Source organism: Syzygium oleosum, unplaced genomic scaffold (genome assembly GCF_021117445.2).
Source record: "Syzygium oleosum isolate NSW1041296 unplaced genomic scaffold, Sole_v2.1 Sole_v2.08, whole genome shotgun sequence".
Taxonomy (NCBI): Eukaryota; Viridiplantae; Streptophyta; class Magnoliopsida; order Myrtales; family Myrtaceae; genus Syzygium; species Syzygium oleosum.
In genome coordinates, this window is record NW_026607492.1 from 4,699,552 (window position 1) to 4,721,285 (window position 21,734).

Sequence of the window (21,734 nt, forward strand, 5' to 3'; positions counted from 1 at the left end):
GAACAAGACAGCTCACTCGGGCCCCCGATGATTGCGGTGTCGATCGAGCCTCGAGCAAGCCTAGGGAGATGCCGGGCCATGATAAGCTCTACTTGCGTTCTATAGTAAAGTGAAAGCTTGCTATCCATGGATTCAGCAAGAGAGGAGTTCGTGATTGTCGCACTCGGAAATGTCTTCGGAGACCCAACATCACCGCAACATCCCAGAGCGAAGATCCATGTAAAACTCTGATCCTGGGCCCTTGGCAGAGCCCATCAAGTTAGGCCTTTAACTGCAAGAAAAATGAAAGCGAATCGTCGTCTATCTTTAAATGCATCCACCACTCACAAGTTATCATGACTTAAATTTTATGGGCCGTCTATACTTATAAAGCTATATAGCGGGGGGCTGCGCCTAAGATAAGCGGTTCCGAGACAATCTTGTCCATTCGGCGCACGTATTCCAGTAGTCGAAACGTGGTCACTTGCGGTCTGCTTGAGCCCGTGCGAACCATGAAATGAAAGCTCATCACAAGATCATTGCAATGTGGATTCACCTTTCCATGGACGGTAGGTAGTGCCAATGTATCCATAATACAGTTTACCATAATTAGAGGCCTGAAAATCTCAAGTTGCCCTTTTCAACCACCAGCAGTAAATGCCACATTCTCTAATATGTAACAGTACAGAGTCACAGCCTCACAGGCACACATTCTGTGAGTTTTCATTTGGTAGCTGGCAGTCTGTCACTCGCCTATTTCATGCCCTTCCAGGAGCTGTATCCCCTTCTAACGTACCACTGGTATGACCTCCCAACATTCTCTTTATGCCTTCCCTTGTCATTGTCCTCTCTCTAGAAATATGTTTCTTTGAATTTGTTCGTGTAGCCCCTGTTCATGATTCCAGTTGAAAGTAAAAAAAAAATGAAGAAATCCTATATAGCCCGAGAACCTGAGGCGAGCAAATATGGCGAGGACTTCGAACTCGACCCGGTGTTGAACTTCTCCGAGGTAATAATTCTGATGAGATTGAAACAAAATCGCTTGAGCTTTTGAGAACAAGCAATGGCTCAAACGAAAGGTTTCGTTTCGTGTTATGTTGCACATGGAGCAGTCAAGATTTCTGGGTTTATGAAACAGGAACTACTAAGTGGGATGAATATCTGAAAAAATATCGAAGTAGCAGGCTGTTCTCTTCTAACCAGAAGATAAAATTTTCTCTAGTCTGAAAATGAAGCCCTGTTTTTCTGTCATCACTTGGGGTCTTATGGATTTGCTCTTTAAGATTAATTTCACCAAGTTTTGGCTTTCTTCAGTTCTTAGATGAAGCAAGAAAGCACAGAAGTGAGGAAGCAAGTTCTAGAGTTCCATTGCCAGTAGAAGATATCGATAGACTGAGCGAAGTCAAGAAGAGCAAGAAATCGTGGAAGAATTCTCTCGTTTCGTGGTGGCCGAAAGCATACAAGAAATTCGAAAAGAAGAGCAAGTCCAGACTTGAACCTGCAAGCGGTTCTCAGAGCTCTAACCCAATAAGAAATCACGTTTCTGGTCCAATATACATGAAGAGCAGCGGGACCAGGAAGCCAGGTGAGCGACCCCGTGGCTCGTCCTCGGGCCCTCTGACGGGCCTTTTCAGATCCTCCTGGGAAACGGAGAATGAGATACCCTACGCAGCTCTTGACCATATCGATCCCCGCAGTGCGAAGTCGTACGGTCCTGTCTACTTTGTTACCTAGCAGCTCATAGCTGTGACGACGGTTGTGCAGTTGTGATCAGCATCTAAAAGATCTTGCATTGGGCATGTAATGGAATGCTTAAAGGAAAGAACTGGGTAGCTTAATTGATTGTCTGGTGCATTTTTGTTTTAATTAATCGGTTTTGCTTTTCCGTTCGCTGCATGATAGCTCGGAAGCAGTTCATGGACAGCGAGGACATAAAACAGGAGATTGCGCCTGATCTGTTGAGACATTGAGGTAGTTCATTAGTTTTGTGATTATTTTGCAATGAATTGCTCTGATAGTGTCTCTATTTTGCAGTTAAGAAGCAACGTAGTCTGGAAAGCTTCTCTCTGTCTCATTTCTTTGATCAAGTGATAGATCAAAAGCTGAAATAGAAGAGTCGTTAGGGTTGACGTAAGACTGCGCTTTCATCTATCCATGCGATGGACAACCGGCAAGTCTTGGGCCACATCCATGAAACTAAGCTAACATGAAGGCAAAAGAAGAATCATCCGGTGCTTTAAGTTTTGTTTAGTGATTACAATCACAAGCCCCCGTGATTTAACCGCAGTTGATCACATATATTCAATCAGTATAATTGAGGGGCGTGTACTCTGCAAAAGCTAACTTTACCGAGGCGGAAGTGAAGAACTGAACTAATGAGAAAATCCAAACTTCAATCAGATCGCAAGTCAACCCGAATCTAAGCAAGTTCACTATGCCAAATCTTGAGAATGACTGATAATAGAAGAGAAGTCGCTGCATCAAGATGCAAGGATAGAGCATATACAGTCCAAAGGAAGAGAAGAATATAAAATTTTGTACATAAATGAATGCGAAACTCGATATCTGAAAAAATTTGAGCAAACAATGCAATAACTTCAAAATATCCTTTAAATGAAAGAAGTTGTCACATACTACATCTTCTGTCAAAGATGATGGATATCCGTTTTCCATCATCTAAAACAGAGAAGCTGTGCATATAATGTACTCATCATAAGGAAGTCGTTGCACCGACTCAATCGCAGAGACCAACTTCCCTTGATAATATTCAATCAAACTTTTCATTCTGTACAGAAAAACAAAAGTTCAAGCACCTCAAATTGGGAAGCTTGCCTTACCCAGCAAATTCGGCAATCCTCGAGGATTTCCAGAGCAGGACATCCAAATTGACCTACAATAGACCTGAAGTTGACATCTTAAATGAATCATTGGCTTGAAAAAGGATCGATGAATCGTCATCTTAATCAATCAACTGCAGCAGAAGACCGCTGGCATCTTTAACACATAATTTCGTATTAACAAGGCAGACTTCTCCCAGCTTGCTCCACATCAGCAGAAGTAGGACTGCAAGGATTCACTCTTCTTTCCCTGCTCAAAAGCCTCTTCAGAGACCTCAATCTTGTGGTCATCGGCGACTTCAATTCATCTTGTGCACACCCGCTTGTGGATGGCGAAAAGGACGACGTGCTCTCCATTGTCTGCCTCGGTATGTCAATCACCAAAGCCCCATCTGGCTGAATTGAGGACGAAGGAGTTGGAGTCACTGATTCCTCCGAAGGAACAGGGCCTTCCTCCAGAGAACCAGTCCTAGAGCTAACCTGAGTCTCATCACCCCAGAACAACACATTAGTAGGAAAATTCGGGGACTCCGTGGAATATCCACCGGCTGAAATATCTTCAACGCTCAATTCCACAGATTCATTAATAGATTCGACACTGCTTTCCTCAGGACCGACATCAATGTGACTCTGAGGCGCTCCATCGACGGAATTTCGACAAAGCGGGCAAGTCGAATGCGATTGAAACCACATGTCAATGCAATCTACATGAAACCCATGATTGCATTTGGGCAACAACCTGGCTTTCTCTCCGTCGACAAGCTCAGACAGACAAACGGCACATTCAAGCCCGTCCTTGAACTCCTTAGGCCGAAACGGGACGACTGGAATGGACCGCAGGACCGAGGGATCCAGCCCCCGGCGCGCCGCCACGGCTGCCATCTCTTGGTCAGGGACGAACACGAAGCGACGCCGCGGCCGCCGGCGGTTATTGCCCTGAGTAGGGGGCTCCTCCATGCGCCACCAGAACCACTTGGCATACAAGTGGAGGAAAAGAACAAAGACTACGACCAAGAAAAGGAGTATAATTGCTGTCACCATGATCTTGCCGGTGATTGCAACGGCCGCAGAGTTGTCCAGCGTCCCGCCGCCCTCAGAGTCGCTCATTGCTTCCTCACTCTGTGATCAAGATTTCTCGGCAACGACCTCAGACAAAAGAACTCGCGAGGAATGAACCACAAACTTGTTGAAACACCAAAAAGGCGAAAATTTGAAGCAAACCCAGATGAGAAAAGGCGCTGCTGCACTCTCTTAAGAACCGAGCGGGTATGCCGAATGCCCAAAAAGGTTCTCCTTGCTCGGACGACTCACGAGCCCTCCTCCTCCGGAAGTTCACGAGAGAAAAGTGGTCAATGCCCGATGAAGGACCAAGGAGGCGGCACCAAATATAAGAGGAAGAGAAGTTGGAGAGAAGTACCAAGGAAAGAGAGTTTAGACTTGTTCTTCGGGGGGGGGGGAGGAATTTGGAAAAAGCAGGAAGAGAGAAAGGAAGAAAATTCAAAGAAGGGAGGGGCCTAGAGAGGGAGATTCCCACCTCCACTTAGGACTGACCCGACTTCGAAGACTTGGACTTTTTATGCAAGCCAGAATCGGGAAGCTGGAACAGAGTAAGAGGGAAGAAGACGACGACAATCCGGTCCAAGACGGGCCAACGTAGGCGATCGAAGTGGCTGCTTTGCGTTGCTGTCTCCTCTTCCTCGCTAATGTCTCCCCCACGTTTGACTCGTGAACTGGCCGTAAAAAACACTTCTTCTTCCCCCCTCGAACGTCGACGTTTCTTTCTTCTTTTTTCCCAAAAAGTAGATCGTCTCCTGTAACTCCTGCAGCTAAATAGACGGTTCAAGATGCCAGCAAAGAGTTCAAAAAGAAGAAAGTTCATGAAAAAAACAATCTGCGGATTAAATCTTTGCGGTAGATTTGACTGATGATCTAGATTTTTTTTCTGATTTATTACCTCCTGCACAAAAGCTAATCAAGCAAGAAAAGTGATTTAAATGATTATAGAACAGAAAAAACCTTGAAGATTCGAATTTAATATATGAGAAATTTATGCTATTATATACAAATTATCATGTGAATTTAAAATCAGATTTTTTTTTTATATCACAATACATTGTCACTGTGTAAATATTACGCATGGACTTCGATGGAACTGGGCAAAAACTTGAGATTGAAATTTTCGTCAAAGTTTGCTTTATACCGCATATGTGGACCAAAAGAGGACTTCTCGATATTTTTAAGGGATATTGTCATGGCACGCCGCTAAATTCCTTCTAATTGTTCAAAATCGTCCCTGATATTTTCATTTTGAGTGCAATCGCAATCTGATATTATATATTTGTTTTGTTCAGTGGGCGAAAAATAGAATTATATGAGCTCAAATGGGGACACCGATTAGACTCTTACCGGTGGCTCGATGGCTTCATCATTGCCGCATGGCCTCCCTTCTCCTCTCATGCCGCCCCTCGCTACCGGGTTTGTAATTTTTATTTCTTCAATTAATTTCATTCAACATTAGCAATTAATGCGAATTTCATGTCGGCATATTTATCCAAATGTTTAACACAATGATCAAGATAAATAAATAAGCATGAAAAATAGGAATAAAACTTTAGAAATGCTTAGGGACCTCTAATGCCTTTTAATTCTTACAATAAGTTTATAGCTTATTTAGATGAGAATGCGGTATTTTCAGTGGTCTTACTGAACGATAGTGGCGTGTGGAGAAACTAGCCCATCAAAATCGAGATTTTCCAACTTTCAATCGCGAAGTTGGTTGGACCCATAGAGGTATTATAATCGATCGGTCATACCACGTCAATAATACAATAGGCGCATGTTCGAGAGATTGTTTACATCTTCACAAACGAACCGATGTGTATGGATTAAGGATAATTTGCAATTTAATCCCTTTTGAGTTTTTTTCCTTATTATTTTTTTTTTCTTTTTGTGAATTTGACTTTCAAAAAAGCTAGGGCACTGCCTCCTGGCCAAACATAGCTTGTGAAATTCCCCCCAACTTCGGCCAAAAAGATGAAATAAAAAAAAGATCTGAACTTTCCCAAACCTTTTTTCTTTTTGTCTCCTAGAGACCCCCAAAGGCTCAAACCATCTTCTTTGAGACCACAAAAACCTTTTTCAGTGGACTGATTCTGTCCCTAATAACATCATTAGTACCAAGAAAATGTGACCAGGAAAAGCTAACCCCAGATCTAAGGGAGGTATAATTACTGTACACCACGTCATCAATTGACATGCGACGGAAGAATAATTTCGTAAAAAATAATCATTTTTAGAAAAATATTTTTTCAAATCATTTATTTTCCGCGAAACAAACGAAACCTTAATTTCAAACATTTTTATTATTTCGTTTGAGTTCTAGTTAGTGGAGGATGATCATCGAGAATTCATCACAAAAAACATAAAATAAAAGCAGCCTAATGAGTTCATTTTATCGAGCAAGCATCTTATCGAGCAATTCATACTTTAAGGAAGTGTTTGTTTCGCGAAAAATATACCGTTTTTGGAAAATACTTTTCAAGAAGTCATTTTCCAGGAAAATGAGTTCATTTTTCGATGTTTGGCTAAAATCTAAAAAGACTTGGAAAGTATTTTCAGCTGTTTGGTGAGGAAAATCTGATGCTGAAAATTATAAAAAAAAATTATATTTTTTAAATTATTTAAAATTTTTTCCAATCACCGGCCTCAAAAAGAAAAGAAAAAGAAAAAAAGAAAGAAAGAAAAGAAAGAAAATATATTAACAAATTTAACACGAATAATTCCGGAAAGTGTTTTCACCTGCTTAGATTAAGGAATTCACTATACATAAATATTTTTCATGACCGAAAAATATTTTCAGTTGACTTATTATTTTCAGTGAAACAAACGGATGAAAGTCCGAAAAATATATTTCCATAAAATATTTTTTCCCAAACAAACGCACCCTAAAAAAAGTGTTTTTACCAACCATCCTTGATCGGAACCTTCTCCATGGGTGTTTGACGTCGAGGGTCAAAATGAAAAGGACGGCTTAATTCGAAAAAGGAATTTGTCCCGAAAGCCGCAATTTTGACCCGTGGGAAGGGAATATATGTTCATGTTCATGGTCCAACCCGGACGATAGCTGCAATACCGGTCAATTTTCGTGCCTAATTTTTTTTTGACCCGAGAGGCCAGTCCCCGTGCCGATCGTGATCGGATCAGGGGTCAACCTAGTTCAGCTTCCGAGTAGCGTCCCGGCATAAAGGTATTCCACACCGGAGGTCCGTCTCGCCGACCGGTGCTGAAAATGAACCGCCGTTTTGCTCTTTCCCTTTTTCGTACTCTTTTTCCCATCGTGGTAAGTATGGATTTCAGTGTATACAGTGGTGTCGTGTCGTGTCGTGCCATGGGCGTAAAAAATATGCCCATCTCTACTGACGAGGCATCGCGTGTCATGATGGTCGCCCATGTTGTCCCTTTGATTTTCCGAATTACGTGCTAGGGCTTCCATGTTGTCCCTTTCTGCTTGTTTTTGTGATTATAGGTCTTGACTTTCATGCCCACATGGGCTGCTATAATCATGTCCATAAATAATTAATGGACCGTGCAATTCGAATTAAATGGATGAGGACGTAATAACAAGAAAAAATCAATAGAAAACGATAACGAACACGAGGGGTTCACGCGATTCGATCCGAGCATCGGTTCATGCTTTTCGAGGAGAGCCGGCTGCCAAAAACAAAATCCGCTATCTATAGGGAGGATCGAGAGCTACAATCGATCGCGGCGATGAAGCTTCGCTTCGACGAGGTACGAGAGGAACGGGTCAATGGTGGTGGGCACACATTGCACAAAGGAGGGCGTCAAGCACCTCTCAAACTCTACAGGAATAAACGTACATGTGAAATAGTGACTCGAGAGCTTTGCGAGGGCGAAACACGAAACGGGGGTATAAAAGAATCGGTGCTAGATGCGAAAGCAGAGACAAGAATTGTGGGGTCAAAGATCGCAACAAAATCACATGGCTTGCGTCTCGAGAGATCTCTCCCCCATCACATGGGCTTTGGTGTCGGCATAAATAAGTTAAATGCCGCACCAGATCTACTCGGTAAATCGCTGCCCAGAATTTAACCACTTAATTTGCCCGGTAGCCGCTCTTCCTACTTGAAAAGGAGGAAGTAGAGAGTTTGATTCCCCCAACCTTATCGGGGGGTTAGGGGTGAGTAGCGTAGTTTCAGATGTGGGTTTCGACTTTCATGCCCTGCAAGAGACAGGGTAAAAGTCTGAGAATGAGTTGAGAGTTAGAGTAGAACAGACAAAAAAAAAAAAATATCGCTGCCCAAAATTTATTACGTCATTTTGGTCCCCGTAAGAATTAATTTTTTTTTTAGAGAGTATTAACCCCATGATATTACCTCCTTTAATGTTTTGCCAAGAATGGCTTATTATACATACATACATATATGGGAAAATTATCCGAAAAGTTCAAAACTTATGGCGCTTTTTTTGCCAATTCGGTTTTAAACCTTTTAAATATGCCAAATTTTCTTTGGTCGAAAATATGCCAAATGAGTCATAAATCTTTTTTCACATTTTTCCAATCGAGTCTATCCGGCAAATTTTTAGCCGGAAATAGCTGACGTGGGAAATTTTTAGTAATATTTTGATATTTTTTTCTTTTTCCTTTCTTTGTTTTTTCTTTTCAACTCTAGTCGGCAACCTCCCTCTCGCCAAGATCCAGGTGACCGTGTCAGGCCCTCGCCCATGGCCGACGAGGGCATGCCATATAGGATGGCCGCGTCTACATCAGCGATTTCCGATCAAAATTGCGAAATGAGAAAATGCTAATGACTCGATTAATACAATTAAAAGATTTAGAATCAATAAGTTTAAGACTTTTCTTTTGGATAGTTTTTCCATACCTATATGTATATATCAATCGCGCTTTTGCATAATCCCGCCAAAAAAAACGAAGTATAAAATTTCCATCTTTGACCAGTGTACGAAACGGGTTCGGGAGTGCCGACGAGATTATCTTCATTTGGTCGAGGGGGGAGGTGGCGAGGGTGGGAAGGATCTTTCGCTCCTTTCGGCAAATCCACGCACCTTCTTCATCGCAATCTATTCAGATGCGCACGACAACGACCCGAAATTCCTTTTGTTAATCCCCTAATTAAGTGCCTAATCCCGTCTTAAGAATCCATAATAAGCCCAAGCCTCGCATCACCGGATCAAGACCTTATAGGCAGGTAGGCTGGTCCACGTTCTAATACATCTCCAAGCCTACGAATGGAGGCAATCTTTACTCATCTATTTGTTTATTTGTTTATTTATTTATTTATTATTTGCCGATTCCCACGCATTGACATTGACATCGTCCGAAATTATGGGCTTTAAGTTGAATTTCTAATAATCAAACCGAGGTTAAAAAAAAACAGAAAAAGCAATTATGGCCGGAGCAGACAGTATGATGGATTTGGGAATGATTTGGGGGGAGCGCACGATTAATTGAGCGCATATGGAAGTGCGGTTCGACCCTTTTTTTTTCTTCATGTTTTTTTTCATCTCTCTCTCGAAAGCGAGGACGATTTATTTTTTGTTTTTTGTTTTTTTTTTTGCCTAAAATCATTTCATTCACAGGAGGAATTACATCGAAGTTCATCGAGTAAGATCGGCTTTGACAGGAAAACTGGGCCGAAACATTTGACGATGCACTACGGAAACAGTGAGTATGAACCTATCCCGGCCGTCCGCGAGCCTTTCTTGAGCCCTCCGATGGAGGACGGGCCTCCCTGGCTGCCTTCTCCAACTTGTGGATGCCGTCGTGAAGGGAGCACGAAAGTAGTTTGGGGGAATGATCGGCGAGTGGCCAATGTTCGGGAGTTGCTTCTAATGGCCCGGGAGGGCATGGTGGCCAGTTGGCGCGCTCGTATAGCCTTACCCTCAAATTCCAGAAGATCCTGACCTGATTACCCATGTTTCCTGACAGCTGCACAAATAAGATACATCGCATTTCTTAACAAAATTGCCATATGCAAGTCGAATAAAACAATGGATAAGCGCACTAGATGTCCTTAATCTTGACATGAAAGTGCAATTAAGTTCTAAAATTTACGAAAAGTATAATCAAGTCCAAAAACTTGTCAAATCGATGCAATCGAGTTCTTTCGTTAACTATATCCAACTTGGCTAAAGGAAAATATTGGCGTGATTTTTTTATTTATTATTTTTTTTATCCAACAAGACGGTTGTCGCCAGTGATTTGGAAGCTTGATTTGGTTGTTCAATGTCATCGTTTTCTGGGAGTTGTCCATTCACCATTCACCAACATTCTGTGAGTATTGGGGAAGGGTGGGGGATCTAGAGGAGGGAACCATGATGGTTTTTTAGTTAGATGAATTTAAAAAGAACGCATTTGATGGGTGATGAACCATTGGAAAGCTACCAAAACCAATGACAGTAAGTATCAGGCATGCGACTATTTCATGGATGAGATTGACTCGATTATGGGAAGACAAAAATTGGTAAGTCTAAATTGCAATCGTGAACTCGACAGGGAATCCATGCAAGCCGTTGTTGTAATGTTAATGTAGGCTAGTAGTGTGTGCTCTTTAATGCTGTGCCTGCTGAAGTACAATGACTTGATTCTCACAGGAAGCTCGTAGCTGGAAAATGGCTTCAATGGAGACATTGTTAGAAAGTGAAACGATAACACGGGAAGTCATTGCAACTAAGAATGTGCACTCGAATTTAAATTGATAACAATCTTGTGGATGGCAATGATTGTGTTTTTGAGGGCCTCGTCAATTCGCAATGTCTGCGTGCTTCTTAACAGTAGTGAAAAATAGGAGGAAAATTGTCCGGAAAGTCCCGAACCTACTGCACTTTGGCCAATTTTAATCCCAAATCTTTCAATTTTGCCAATTGAGTCCTTAACATTTTCACGTTTTGCCAATTGAGTCTATTCAGTCAATTTTAATCGGAAATCGCTGACATGGACACCATCCGTCTTACGTGGCACGATCGGCGCTGACATGTATAATTTTTAAAAAAAATTCTTTTTTTTTTCTTCCAAGCCTGGCGAGGGTCATCGGCCATCAAGCGAGGGCTAGAACCCTCGTTCCATGGCTGGCGAGAGTCGTGAGGCCCTCGCCAAGTGGCTAACGATGGCTGATGAGGGTTGCCAGCCCTCGCTTGTCGTCAATGAGGGTTGGCTGGCCCTTGCTTGCCAGATTTGGTAGGAAAAAAAAAAGGAAAAGAAATAAAATAAAAAACAAAAGTTTAAAAAAAATTATAAAAATTTGTTCATGTTATCGCCGACTATCCTACGTGGCACTATCGGTGTTTACATCAGCGATTTCCTATTAAAATTAGTTGGATGGACTCAATTGGTAAAACGTGAAAATATTTAAGACTCAATTAGCAAAATCGAAAGATTTAGGACTGAATTGGCCAAAGTACAATAGGTTTAGGACTTTTTGGACAATTTTCCCAAAAAACATGTTGCTATGAGTCTGCACCTCTAGTGTTTCCAATAAATCAATCTGTTTTGCTACACGTTGCGTTCTGAATTGGTGACTTTGAAGGAATTTTTTAGTATAGTGTGCATTGCTAGAATTTGAATAGTTTGCTTGTATTGGATAGGTTGGTGATTTCCATTTTCTTTTTCAAATGGATTGATCCTAAGACCTCATTGCTCGACATGGAAGTGATTTGTGGGTTGATCAATGACAAGAAAGCCTTGGAAAATAGAATTCAGGAGCATGCAAAGAGGTGAAAGTATCCGAGGATGAAGTCCACATTGTCCAAATGCGGCTAGAGATGAGCAAGCGACAGAACAAGAAGATACAAGTGGAAGCGTCTCAACTGGAAGCAAAGGAAAAGACCAATTTGAGAGGCATAGTTGTATTGATAGGATTGATGTGGGAAATGCTGCTGTTCAAATTGGAAAAAAGAACACAACTTCCGTTTCCTTGGATTGGCCATGATGTTGTATTGGGGATGACCGGATGATAGTGTTGTTTGTCTTTTTTGTTTCCTTAGGTAGGGTCAATGGAAGGTAGATTGCCAGGCAAGACCAATGTTATGATGCAAAAAAAAAGTGAAACTGTGTTTAAACTGTATTAGCAAATCCAAGTTAGACTATGTTCAATTATATTAGCAAATCCAAACTGAATTGTATTCCTTAATTATCTCAAGTAAATTGAGCAACTCCAACGGATTCTTATCTTCCATGTTTTAGCATGCAGAGAGAGTTCAGCTGCGAATCGAGCAAGAAGGGAAAGCTCATCAACGAATCGAGCTCCTTCCTGTGGAGCAATTGAGATTTTGAAAAAATCTAGAGAAGAACCCTAGGCCCCAAATCGGTAGTGGAACAACGAGAGATGGGGAGCATGCTGTCGTTTGGTTGACATTCTAGCAATAGATGACGCCGTTTCTCTCGTATAATCCATATGTGCGCCACATCAGCGCCATTTACACTCTGTCATCCACATCACCCAGCCGTCTCGTAGGACTTTTGATGGTGCTTCATGAAGAAACCGTAATGGAGGGTAAATGTATCACACGAGTAATAGCATGGGCATAAGGTTTCCGGCGACTTTTTCCCTTACTCATGTGTCCGTTGTTCGTGGGATTCTCTTGTTGGGCCTGTTTAAGCCCACGAGTCAATACGAAGTGGGCTCACACCTTTGGGCCGGGCTCGAGAATGGCCCAGAGAATTGCAGTTTCGCCCGCCCGCGCGCGCAGTTCACCAGCACTTCGCGGCGCCCGAGTCCCCGACAGATCTCTCTCTCGCCTTCTCCGAATCCATCTTCGACAGCTCTTCATTTCGCTGTTCCGGCGTTGTTGTTGGTGTCGGAGGGCTGGCGACAGCGACAGTTACACGCTCGAACTCAAGCCGGAAGAAGTTCTCCGAGTCGGCGTCTGAAGAGCTTTCGCGTGTTTTGCTGTTGCTTCGATGGTCCGGAGCTACTCGATTTCGTTATGCCAGGCTGAACGAGCGCCGATCAATGCATTCGCTAGGTACCGCGCCGTCTCCCTCTTCATGGGTCGTTTCTCTTTTCTGAGTTCTGCTTAGAAATCATTCGTTCTTGTACAGTCACGTCATTCGCTTGGGTTCTTGTCCCTTTCTTGGCCGAATTGTGGTTCTTGTTCTTGCTCCGTCATTTTCTATCGTTCTGTTTGTTGCGCTTTGAATGTGATGTTCAACTGAACAAAAGGATGCGAACTATGGACCAGTCTACTGAGACAAGCTTCGGGTCTACGTGTTTGTCGAAATGCTTGTGAGAGATGGAAAGGAGAGAAGAGGGAGGAGGATAAGATAGGTGGTGGAGAGGCTTGAGGTACTTGCAATTTGAGTGGATGACTTCACATGCCAAATTCTTGCTAAACCGAAGGACTTTCGACGACACTGGCCAGCCTGTATCCTATATCAAAGTGCTGAGCTTTGCCATTTTCTTTCGCAAACCTCCACTTTCAGAGCTTTATCCCTTGCTGTCCTGTTAGCTAACCCTATTATTGAATCATGTAGATGCTCTGAGGGCTCTGACCCGGCTTGAAAGCGGGTTGTTCTCTCGTTCATTCTCCTCTGGATGCGAAAGGAGATGCTATCCACCATGGAAGTACTTGGGCTTGCCAAAAAGGATAGGATTTGATGTAATTGCAGTTCGTACAAGGAGGTCAAAACTTGTGGTCAAGGCAGTTGCTACGGAATGGCCGGAGCGGTTGGCTCTAATCGATGGTGATCGGCAAGGTGAACTAAATGGAAAGCTGGAGAGTTCTAGTCCAGCCATTATTCAGATCGAGGCAGCAGCTGAAGATTCAATGGAAGAGTTTGAGAGAGAAAACTTACGGCGCACAAGGATTTCTAGGTCCAACAAAGGGAAAGCACCATGGAATAAAGGCAAAAAACACAGTGCTGGTAAGTTCTAGCTTGTTGAGTATGCCTGACAACTTAATTTTGTTTTTAAATTGATGCTGATCCTCTTACGATGCTTTGAAACACATGCAGAAACTATCCAGCGGATCCGAGAGAGGACAAAGCTTGCAATGCAAAATCCTAAGGTGACGTCGTGTAAGAATAATTTCACATTTTTTCTGAAGTGAAAGTGCAATGATATGCTGAGTTAAATCTCTTAGTGGTAGTTCCTGCCCTCGGTGGTTCTACGCCATCAGAGATCGAATGCATGATTGTATTCTACGATTTTTTAGGCTGAGTAATTGGTCAAGTCGTCATAGATTCAAGAATATAAGAGTGCAAATTGCACAATTGGTCCACAAAAACCATTCACATCTAATGAAACATTTGTCCTTTTCCAGGTGAAAATGAAGTTAAAGAATACGGGACATGCACAGAGGTTAGGATTGAGGTCACCTAGTTGTGGATTTTTCATTTTCACCTTCTTTCACGCTACCAGTTGCTCTTCTTGTGCTATTTGGGTCTTTGGTTAGATTGTGTTCTAGTGAGTTATGATTCATGTCTCATCCCAAACCACGGGCTGAAAGTTTAATTTGCTCGAATGCTTATCTAGTTTGTTTCCAAGACTGCTAAAATTGGTTGCCCTATCTATGGATTGTACAGTGAAGAGACAAGAATGAAAATTGGGGCCAGGGTGAGAATGGGGTGGCAAAGACGCCGTCGAGGGTTGATGATGCAGAAAACATGCTTCTATCAATGGCAGAACCTTATTGCAGAAGCTTCTCGAAATGGTCACCTCATAGGTCTAGAGGAGCTGCAATGGGATACGTATAATATTTTGGACAGACAGCTTGAGCAGGAGTGGTTGGCAAGTGTTCAGGAACGCAAATCAATGCCTAGGCCCAAAGGTAGCAAGAGAGTACCAAAATCCCTGGAGCAAAGGAGGAAAATCGCCAAAGCAATTGCTGCAAAGTGGGAAGATCCTGTGAGTGCTTATTAATATTTTTCTTGAAGTGCTTGGTTCATCTCAATTCTCGTTATGCCACACCGCATCTTCTGACTCTAGGAATATCGTTTAATACTTGCCGACTCACTTTAATGTTATTTATATGCATTACATCACTCAGGCTTAGGATATTGAACTTTCATTCCTCTTGAAAATGGTTTTTCTTCTAGGAATACCGTAATAAGGTTTATTCTGGGATGGTAAAACATTATGGTACACCTGTTAGAGCTCAGAGAAAGTCGAGAAGAAGGAAAATTGACACTCTGGAGTCTAGAAAGATGGACCCAGCAGAGAAGAGACCAGACGATACCGAAATTGCTTTTAGGAGTGACACTAGAGTTGATCTCCAGCAATCGAGATTGAGGAGAAGCAAGATGCCCCTGTATAAGGACCCTCTGGTAAGTTCAAAGTTGGGAATGATTAAAAATATTAGAGCTGAAAGAGAAGCCATGGATACCAAGGCAATTGAAGCTGTTGAACAAGCAAGGTCGGTTTTTCCTCATTCATTTCCATTCGATTATATTCTGATCCGACAGTATCTGGAGTATGAGACCTAATTGGTTTCTAAATGCTGGTTGCTCTTTCAAAACCATTTATATTTTGGTGTTTGGCAGAGTATTGATTGCTCAAGCTCAGAAGGCTGCAAAAGCTCTCGAGGTGGCTGCAAGGACCAATGCCATAGCTCGAGATTCTCTCTTGGAAGCAAGACGGATGACAGCTGAAGCAGCTAAACTGATCAAATCCATAGAAACTGGGCAAAGGCTTTCCGGTGAGAATGAAACACTTGTCTCAGATGCTGTGACTGAAATGGTTGGCAAAATTGGGAAGGGAACAATTGCAAGTTCTACAAACATACCAAATCACGGATGGGTTAATGGAAGCCATGAACTTGTATCTGGCAGCAATGAAAACTTTGATTTTAGCAACTTCACGTGGCAGAGTGCACTAGGCGATGGAGAGATACTTAGTCCAGAAGGTTCCAGTTTTGGTCAACCCAAGTGGAAGCCTCCGATGAAGAATTCGCATCCAGCTCAGCAACGTGATCAAATGGGAGCAATTGGGAAGGTGAAATGCCAAGGTCAGGCTAAGGCGGAAAAGCCAATAGCACTGAGAGCGCAGAAGGTTACGAAGAAATGGGTTCGAGGAAGGCTTGTTGAAGTGACGGAGTTGACGTAGTTTCACCTTACAAGGCATCCATCCAACCGTGGGGATTCTGACTGTAGGTTTTACGATGCATCGACAGTAGTTCCAAGTTCCAAGTTCCAAGTCCCAACTCCGGCTGCGTCGGTAGCAGTAGGTGCCTCATGAAGAAAGTAACTGCAGCCGCTACAATATGGGAGGTCCATTCCTTGTTCACCAACATTCCGAAGCGCTCTTCTTTTCCCTCCTTTCAGGATCAGGAACTTTGCCGATCTTTGATGAGGCTTTGTTACCACGATTTTTGACGCATTTGCGGCATATGTATAATAGTCATCATCTCCCCTTCTGAGTACATGCTCCAATTCTCAGTCCAGGGATTGAATTGTTTGAAAACAGTACATAGAATATAACGGTCTGCAATCTTCTCCCCCTCGAGGCTCTCTCTTTCCATCTTCAATTAAGAAGCAGGAATGAAGCCAATCATGATTTGCGACAATGTAACCAATTTAACGACTGTCGAAATCCCGAGCTGGTCAGAAATTCGCTAGCCACGGGAGGGATCGAACCTGCGACCTCTCGCCAAGATGCGCGACGTGGGCGATCCGGCAGGGAAACGTTCTCAGCCCAACCACCACGGCTCTGGTTCGGGCCCAGAAAAGAGTGAAAGACAAGCACAAACGGACAGACATCATCATCTTCAGCTGGTCCGACCGGTTGGACGTAATGCTCATCGTACCCACCGAACGTGTTCTACTCCTTCATCGTCACGCTTGCTCGAACCAACTTAACTACCACTCCCTCCCTCGCTCGCGCTCTCTCACTATGCTGTCAGATCTCTCGCTATAATCGCCGTCGACCGCTCCCCCGGCTCGCGGATCTCTCTCCGTCCACACGCTCGCAGACCCATCTCCGCGGTCTCCGGGAATCGCATTCGCCTCGACGAGATCGACGCGCGGCGACATTGGAGGCAGCGTTTGAGCATGCGTTGAAGCGGCAATGGAGAGAGACTCGTCCGACGAAGACGACGACGGCCACCGCCACCTCGTCCACCAGAACGACACCAGGCCCGTCTCCTCCACCGGCCGGCAGCGATCCGCGCTCGACATCGAGGACTTGGACTCCCGCATCGGCGCCGCTCGCCGCTTCAGCTTCAGGCTCAGCAGGAGCTACCTCCTCGCGATTCTGATCTCCGTTCTGTTCCTCGGCGCGTTCTTCTCCGCGGACGTCCGCGGCTTGTTCTCCGGCGATGCCTCGGCGTTCGAGGTCGATTCGACCGCGGATCGCATGAGGGAGTCCGAGTTACGAGCTCTGAGCTTGTTGAAGCAGCAAAGGTTGGGGCTTTTTGGTTTGTGGAATCATACGTTTCTGGATTCTGCAAGTGCTCGCAATGGGACTGCGAATTTTACTTTCAGTAGCTTGAATTCGAGTGTGTTGAAACAAGATAATGATCATCTGTTGGTGTCTTCCTCGTCTTTATTCGAGGATTTTAAGACCTCCGTACTTAGGCAGATTGAGCTGAATAAGGATATTGAAGAGGTATTGCTGTTGCCACATCAGTCAGGGAATGTGTCCGTGGAGAATGGTGATGGTGATATGGTCGATGTGAGTTTCGGTGATTTTGGTGATCGGTGTCGGACGGTGGATCAAAGTTCCTTGGGGAGAAAAACCATTGAGTGGAAGCCGAAACCGGATAAGTTTTTGCTTGCCATTTGCGTTTCTGGTCAAATGTCGAACCATTTGATTTGTTTAGAGAAGCACATGTTCTTTGCTGCTGTTCTTGGCAGGATTTTGGTTGTTCCCAGCTCAGAAGTTGATTATGAATACAATAAGGTGTTGGATGTCAACCGCATTAATGATTGCTTGGGAAGGAAAGTTGTAATGTCATTTGAGGAGTTTTCCAAGGTCAAGAAAACGCACTTGCATATTGATAGATTCATATGTTATTTCTCCTCACCGCAGCATTGTTATGTTGATGATGAACATGTCAAGAAGTTGAAGGGCTTGGGGATTTCAATGGGTAAGCTTGAGTCTCCCTGGGTTGAGGATACTCAGAAGCCGAATAAGAGGACTATTCAGGATGTTGAAGCCAAGTTCACAGTAGATGATGATGTTATTGCAATTGGAGATGTTTTCTCTGCCAATTTGGAGCAAGAGTGGTTGGCGCAGCCTGGCGGTCCGCTTGCTCACAAATGCAAAACTTTGATTGAACCTAGTCGTCTTATAGTGCGCACTGCACAGAGATTTATTCAGACATTCCTGGGGAAGAACTACATTGCTCTTCATTTCCGGCGGCATGGCTTTTTGAAATTCTGGTATGTCGCTTCTGTTCTCATTTTGTATCCATGTCGAATGATAGGCATGCTAAGACATTTGTCTGTTTCCAGCTGATTATTCTTTGGGTGATTCTTGTACCATGTGTGGCCTTTGTCTTGTGGTTCATGCTAGTTTTGCTGAATTCTTATGGTGACAGTAGAAGAGCTCATATCTGTTAGAGACCTAAAATGGGTATAAACTTGGTATATTTAGAAATCCTACACAGCAATGCATTCTTTCTCAGGACAAACAGTGATGTCTTTGTTGGGTTTAATGCTGAAAGATAACGAGCTTCTGTATTTGAAATTTAGTGGAAAATTCTTTGCAACATTGCATTATGAACTTTAATTGCTAGCTTTGACATTTGCAATATTTGCATAATCTAATTTGACTGTAAACGGCACTTCTAGCCTTCGGCCAGAAAAGTGAAAAACCACACTTACGGGTTCTGAGAAACTTATTGAGTTGGAATCAAGCAATGGGAATACATGATTGTATGTTTGGATTCATGATCATATGACCTAAAGTCTTACTATAAATGCTTGGTTTGATGGCAGTTTAAGGGTGGCAGCGGAATGAGTTCCCAGCATTCCCATCTTTATTTTCCTTGCTTCACATTGATGCATCAATTGTTGCTGATATTTTCTGCTAGTTGTTTGTGGTCATCTGAAGACATCAATTGATGAGTTATTTGAATATGAGTGTCATAACAGAAACTCCTCAAAGTTGACCAGACTTTGGTTTGTAGGTCCACAACTTGTATATGCAATCTATATATGGCTGGGCTTTTGAAACTTTCTTTTGCTGATAAACATATTCTGAAGTTTTCTCCTTTTGTTTTATAGTTTGAATTTTGATGGTTAGCCAATCTTACAGTTTAATTAGGTTCATACTTGTTCAACAGTGACATTTAAGGAATGCTCTTTTAGAACTTGGTGTGTATGATTATTCTGCACCATAGGCACGGACATAATTTATTTGCTCTGCCTGATGGACACTTTTCTTTTACTAGCAATGCCAAGAAACCCAGTTGCTTTTACCCTGTCCCTCAAGCTGCCGAATGCATCAAGCGGGTGGTGGAAAGAGCTGATGCACCTGTAATTTATCTATCGACAGATGCAGCAGAGAGTGAAACAGGCCTCCTGCAGACTCTTATTTTTTCAAACGGGAAGCCTGTACCTCTAGTGAAGAGGCCTGATCGCAATCCAGCTGAGAAATGGGATGCTTTGCTGTATAGACACGGCTTGCAGGACGATTCCCAGGTAATTCGCAATGTCGCAACTCTTTTTCCATGGACTCAAACATGAGAGACTTAGAGGTGCTCCAGGAGCACACTGATCTAGATCACCCAAGTCAATCATCACGTGTCATCTTCATTAAAGAAAATAAGCAAATTCAAAACACTTGGCATGCGGCAAATTGGCTTGGCTGAATAGGGACTTCTACTTCAAAAGCACCTAAAAATTGTCACCTCGGACATATGCTTTATAGACTCTTTGGTTCTTTTGTTGCCTCTGAAGCAATAACCTTATTGCAAATAATCTGACTGACTTTGCCAGTGTATATATTCTGGAAAGGGTCCCAGATTAGTTTTGTTCTTAATTGATTTCTTCTAATCGTTCTCTCTCCTCTTTACCGAACTTTTTCTCCATCACCGTTTTGAATTGTCTACAAGACTTGTATCTTAATTTCGTGTTCTGTCCTGAAGGTGGAAGCTATGCTGGACAAGACGATATGCGCAATGTCTAGGGTATTCATTGGAGCCTCGGGATCTACTTTCACGGAGGACATACTGCGTCTGAGGAAGGACTGGGGGTTGGTGTCTCGTTGTGACGAGTACCTGTGCCAAGGCGAAGAGCCGAATTTCATAGCAGATGATGAGTGAAAAAAGAGCTAAGGATGCAATTCACGTGACTAACTGCTCGACCAGCCTCCCTTGGCGGCATGAGTGTCGGTCGAGACCGTCACCTCGGTCAGTCGTATCGACCGAGATTTGATATCCATCTAATGTTTTGTCACAAGCTTCTTACATTTTTGTTAGCAAGTTTCCTATTCTTTATTTTTTAACCTTCTTGAGGCTTAGGGGAATGAATGATCTGTAGCATGCCCGACATTAGTTATTCTGGCAGTGGCTGATAAGCCTGATATTGTGTACCTTAGCATGGTTACGCGGTTCAGAACTGTTGGAAGCTTATGCACTAGATAATAGCAAAAATATGATTCCTAAACTTTGATTCAACGTGCTATATTGTTCCATAAACTTTTAATTTGTTCAATGTGATTTTTGGACTATTGGTAACCGTTCGATGTAGTCCCTAAATTATATGAAAACGTTTAAAAATTTAGGAACAAATGTCAGGGATAAAACTTCACATTAGACCAAAGTTTAAGGATTATGATAAACAAATTAAAAGTTCGGACGACATTGTACATTGAACCAAAATTTCTGGACAGTTTGTGTCATTTTTTCTTATAAGAATTATGTTTCATTCGACCCTTTCGGAAATTTTTTTTTTCCTATTAGACAAGATCGAATACAAATTAGGACAACGCGCACGTGCATTTCACGTGACCGTCCCTTTCCGTAATAAAAAGGTCCGACGGAGCTTCTCCCTTCCCAAGTGGCAAGAAATGCACAGTCCGGAAGCGAAATCTAATAAGGGAGCATCGGAGAGCACAGAGAAGGGGAGGGAGAGAGGGATCGTCGCTCTGTCGAGCAACAAAAAAAATGGCGACGGAACCAGAAGACGAGATCAAGGACGAGATGAACCCTCGCCCCCTCGGCAGGACCCACGTACGTTCCCTTTACCTTCTTCCACCCAATCCCTGTCGCGGAAAACCCTGATATCTAATCGTTCCTTGACCTTGTTCGTGCACCTGTGGCTGAAGAAGCAGCGAACTGAGTCCCGTGATTGCATGGATTATCTGCTTGTGCGGTTACGATTTTGCTTTTGTGCTGAATTCTGCTGATATCCGTATGAGGGTTACATCACAATTCAGTAAGTATAGCATAAACAACTCGGCCGTCCTTTCTCGAAGGGCAACCCACGTCTAAAATCCATTAACTAAAATCTATTTTGGTGTAGATTTTATGGACGTTGTGAGATTATGCGATAGTTTTAGCAGGTTTATGTTTTAGGTGCTAAGATTATGTTTCGCTTTGGATTCAGGTTATCGTGCGTTCCGACTCGGAGACACTTGCCTCGCTTCTTAAGAATAGTAAGGGCAAGCGATTCATTACCCCCGACACCATCAGGGGTATGCCTCAAGGTTCTCGAGGCACGGCTTCAAAAAGGAGATATGATAAGAGTCCTGACTTACGGGAAGCCAAGGAAGAGTCTCGAGAAACTCTTTTCCCGGCTGATTTCGCTCAAGTAATGATTCATTGGTATCGTCATGCGAAAAGATTAGGTAAAGGTGAAGCAGCTGAGTCATGCACCTTCGCATAATTTAGAAAGGCAGATCCGCCTGAATATGATGGGAAATTGGATCCTCTCCAGGCCAATGGTTGGATCAGAAAGATGGAGCGGATTTTTAGAGTGGAAAATGTTCATGATGA

General features: G+C 43.1%; 4 protein-coding genes across 4 annotated transcripts; 3 read left to right on the plus strand and 1 right to left on the minus strand.

Annotated features, from left to right (window-relative positions):
• Positions 1–82: 82 nt before the first annotated feature.
• On the plus strand, positions 83–1,835 carry LOC115685232 (uncharacterized). The gene is made up of 2 exons (XM_030610269.2): positions 83–988; positions 1,294–1,835. Exons 1-2 carry the CDS (start codon positions 875–877, stop codon positions 1,711–1,713), a joined length of 534 nt encoding a protein of 177 aa, XP_030466129.2. The 5' UTR covers positions 83–874; the 3' UTR covers positions 1,714–1,835.
• A 718-nt stretch (positions 1,836–2,553) lies between these two features.
• Positions 2,554–4,462, minus strand: LOC115685222 (RING-H2 finger protein ATL3-like). The gene has a single exon (XM_030610260.2). It carries the CDS (start codon positions 3,921–3,923, stop codon positions 2,994–2,996), a length of 930 nt encoding a protein of 309 aa, XP_030466120.1. The 5' UTR covers positions 3,924–4,462; the 3' UTR covers positions 2,554–2,993.
• Positions 4,463–12,342: 7,880 nt separating this feature from the next.
• LOC115685789 (uncharacterized) lies at positions 12,343–16,216 on the plus strand. Its single transcript, XM_030610910.2, has 8 exons — positions 12,343–12,349; positions 12,456–12,821; positions 13,330–13,719; positions 13,810–13,862; positions 14,118–14,155; positions 14,380–14,701; positions 14,893–15,209; positions 15,337–16,216. The coding sequence occupies exons 1-8, from the start codon at positions 12,343–12,345 to the stop codon at positions 15,896–15,898; spliced, it is 2,055 nt and encodes a 684-aa protein (XP_030466770.2). The 3' UTR covers positions 15,899–16,216.
• A 148-nt stretch (positions 16,217–16,364) lies between these two features.
• Positions 16,365–20,407, plus strand: LOC115684884 (O-fucosyltransferase 36). Its single transcript, XM_030609828.2, has 3 exons — positions 16,365–18,174; positions 19,188–19,437; positions 19,884–20,407. Exons 1-3 carry the CDS (start codon positions 16,859–16,861, stop codon positions 20,058–20,060), a joined length of 1,743 nt encoding a protein of 580 aa, XP_030465688.1. The 5' UTR covers positions 16,365–16,858; the 3' UTR covers positions 20,061–20,407.
• Positions 20,408–21,734: the final 1,327 nt, after the last annotated feature.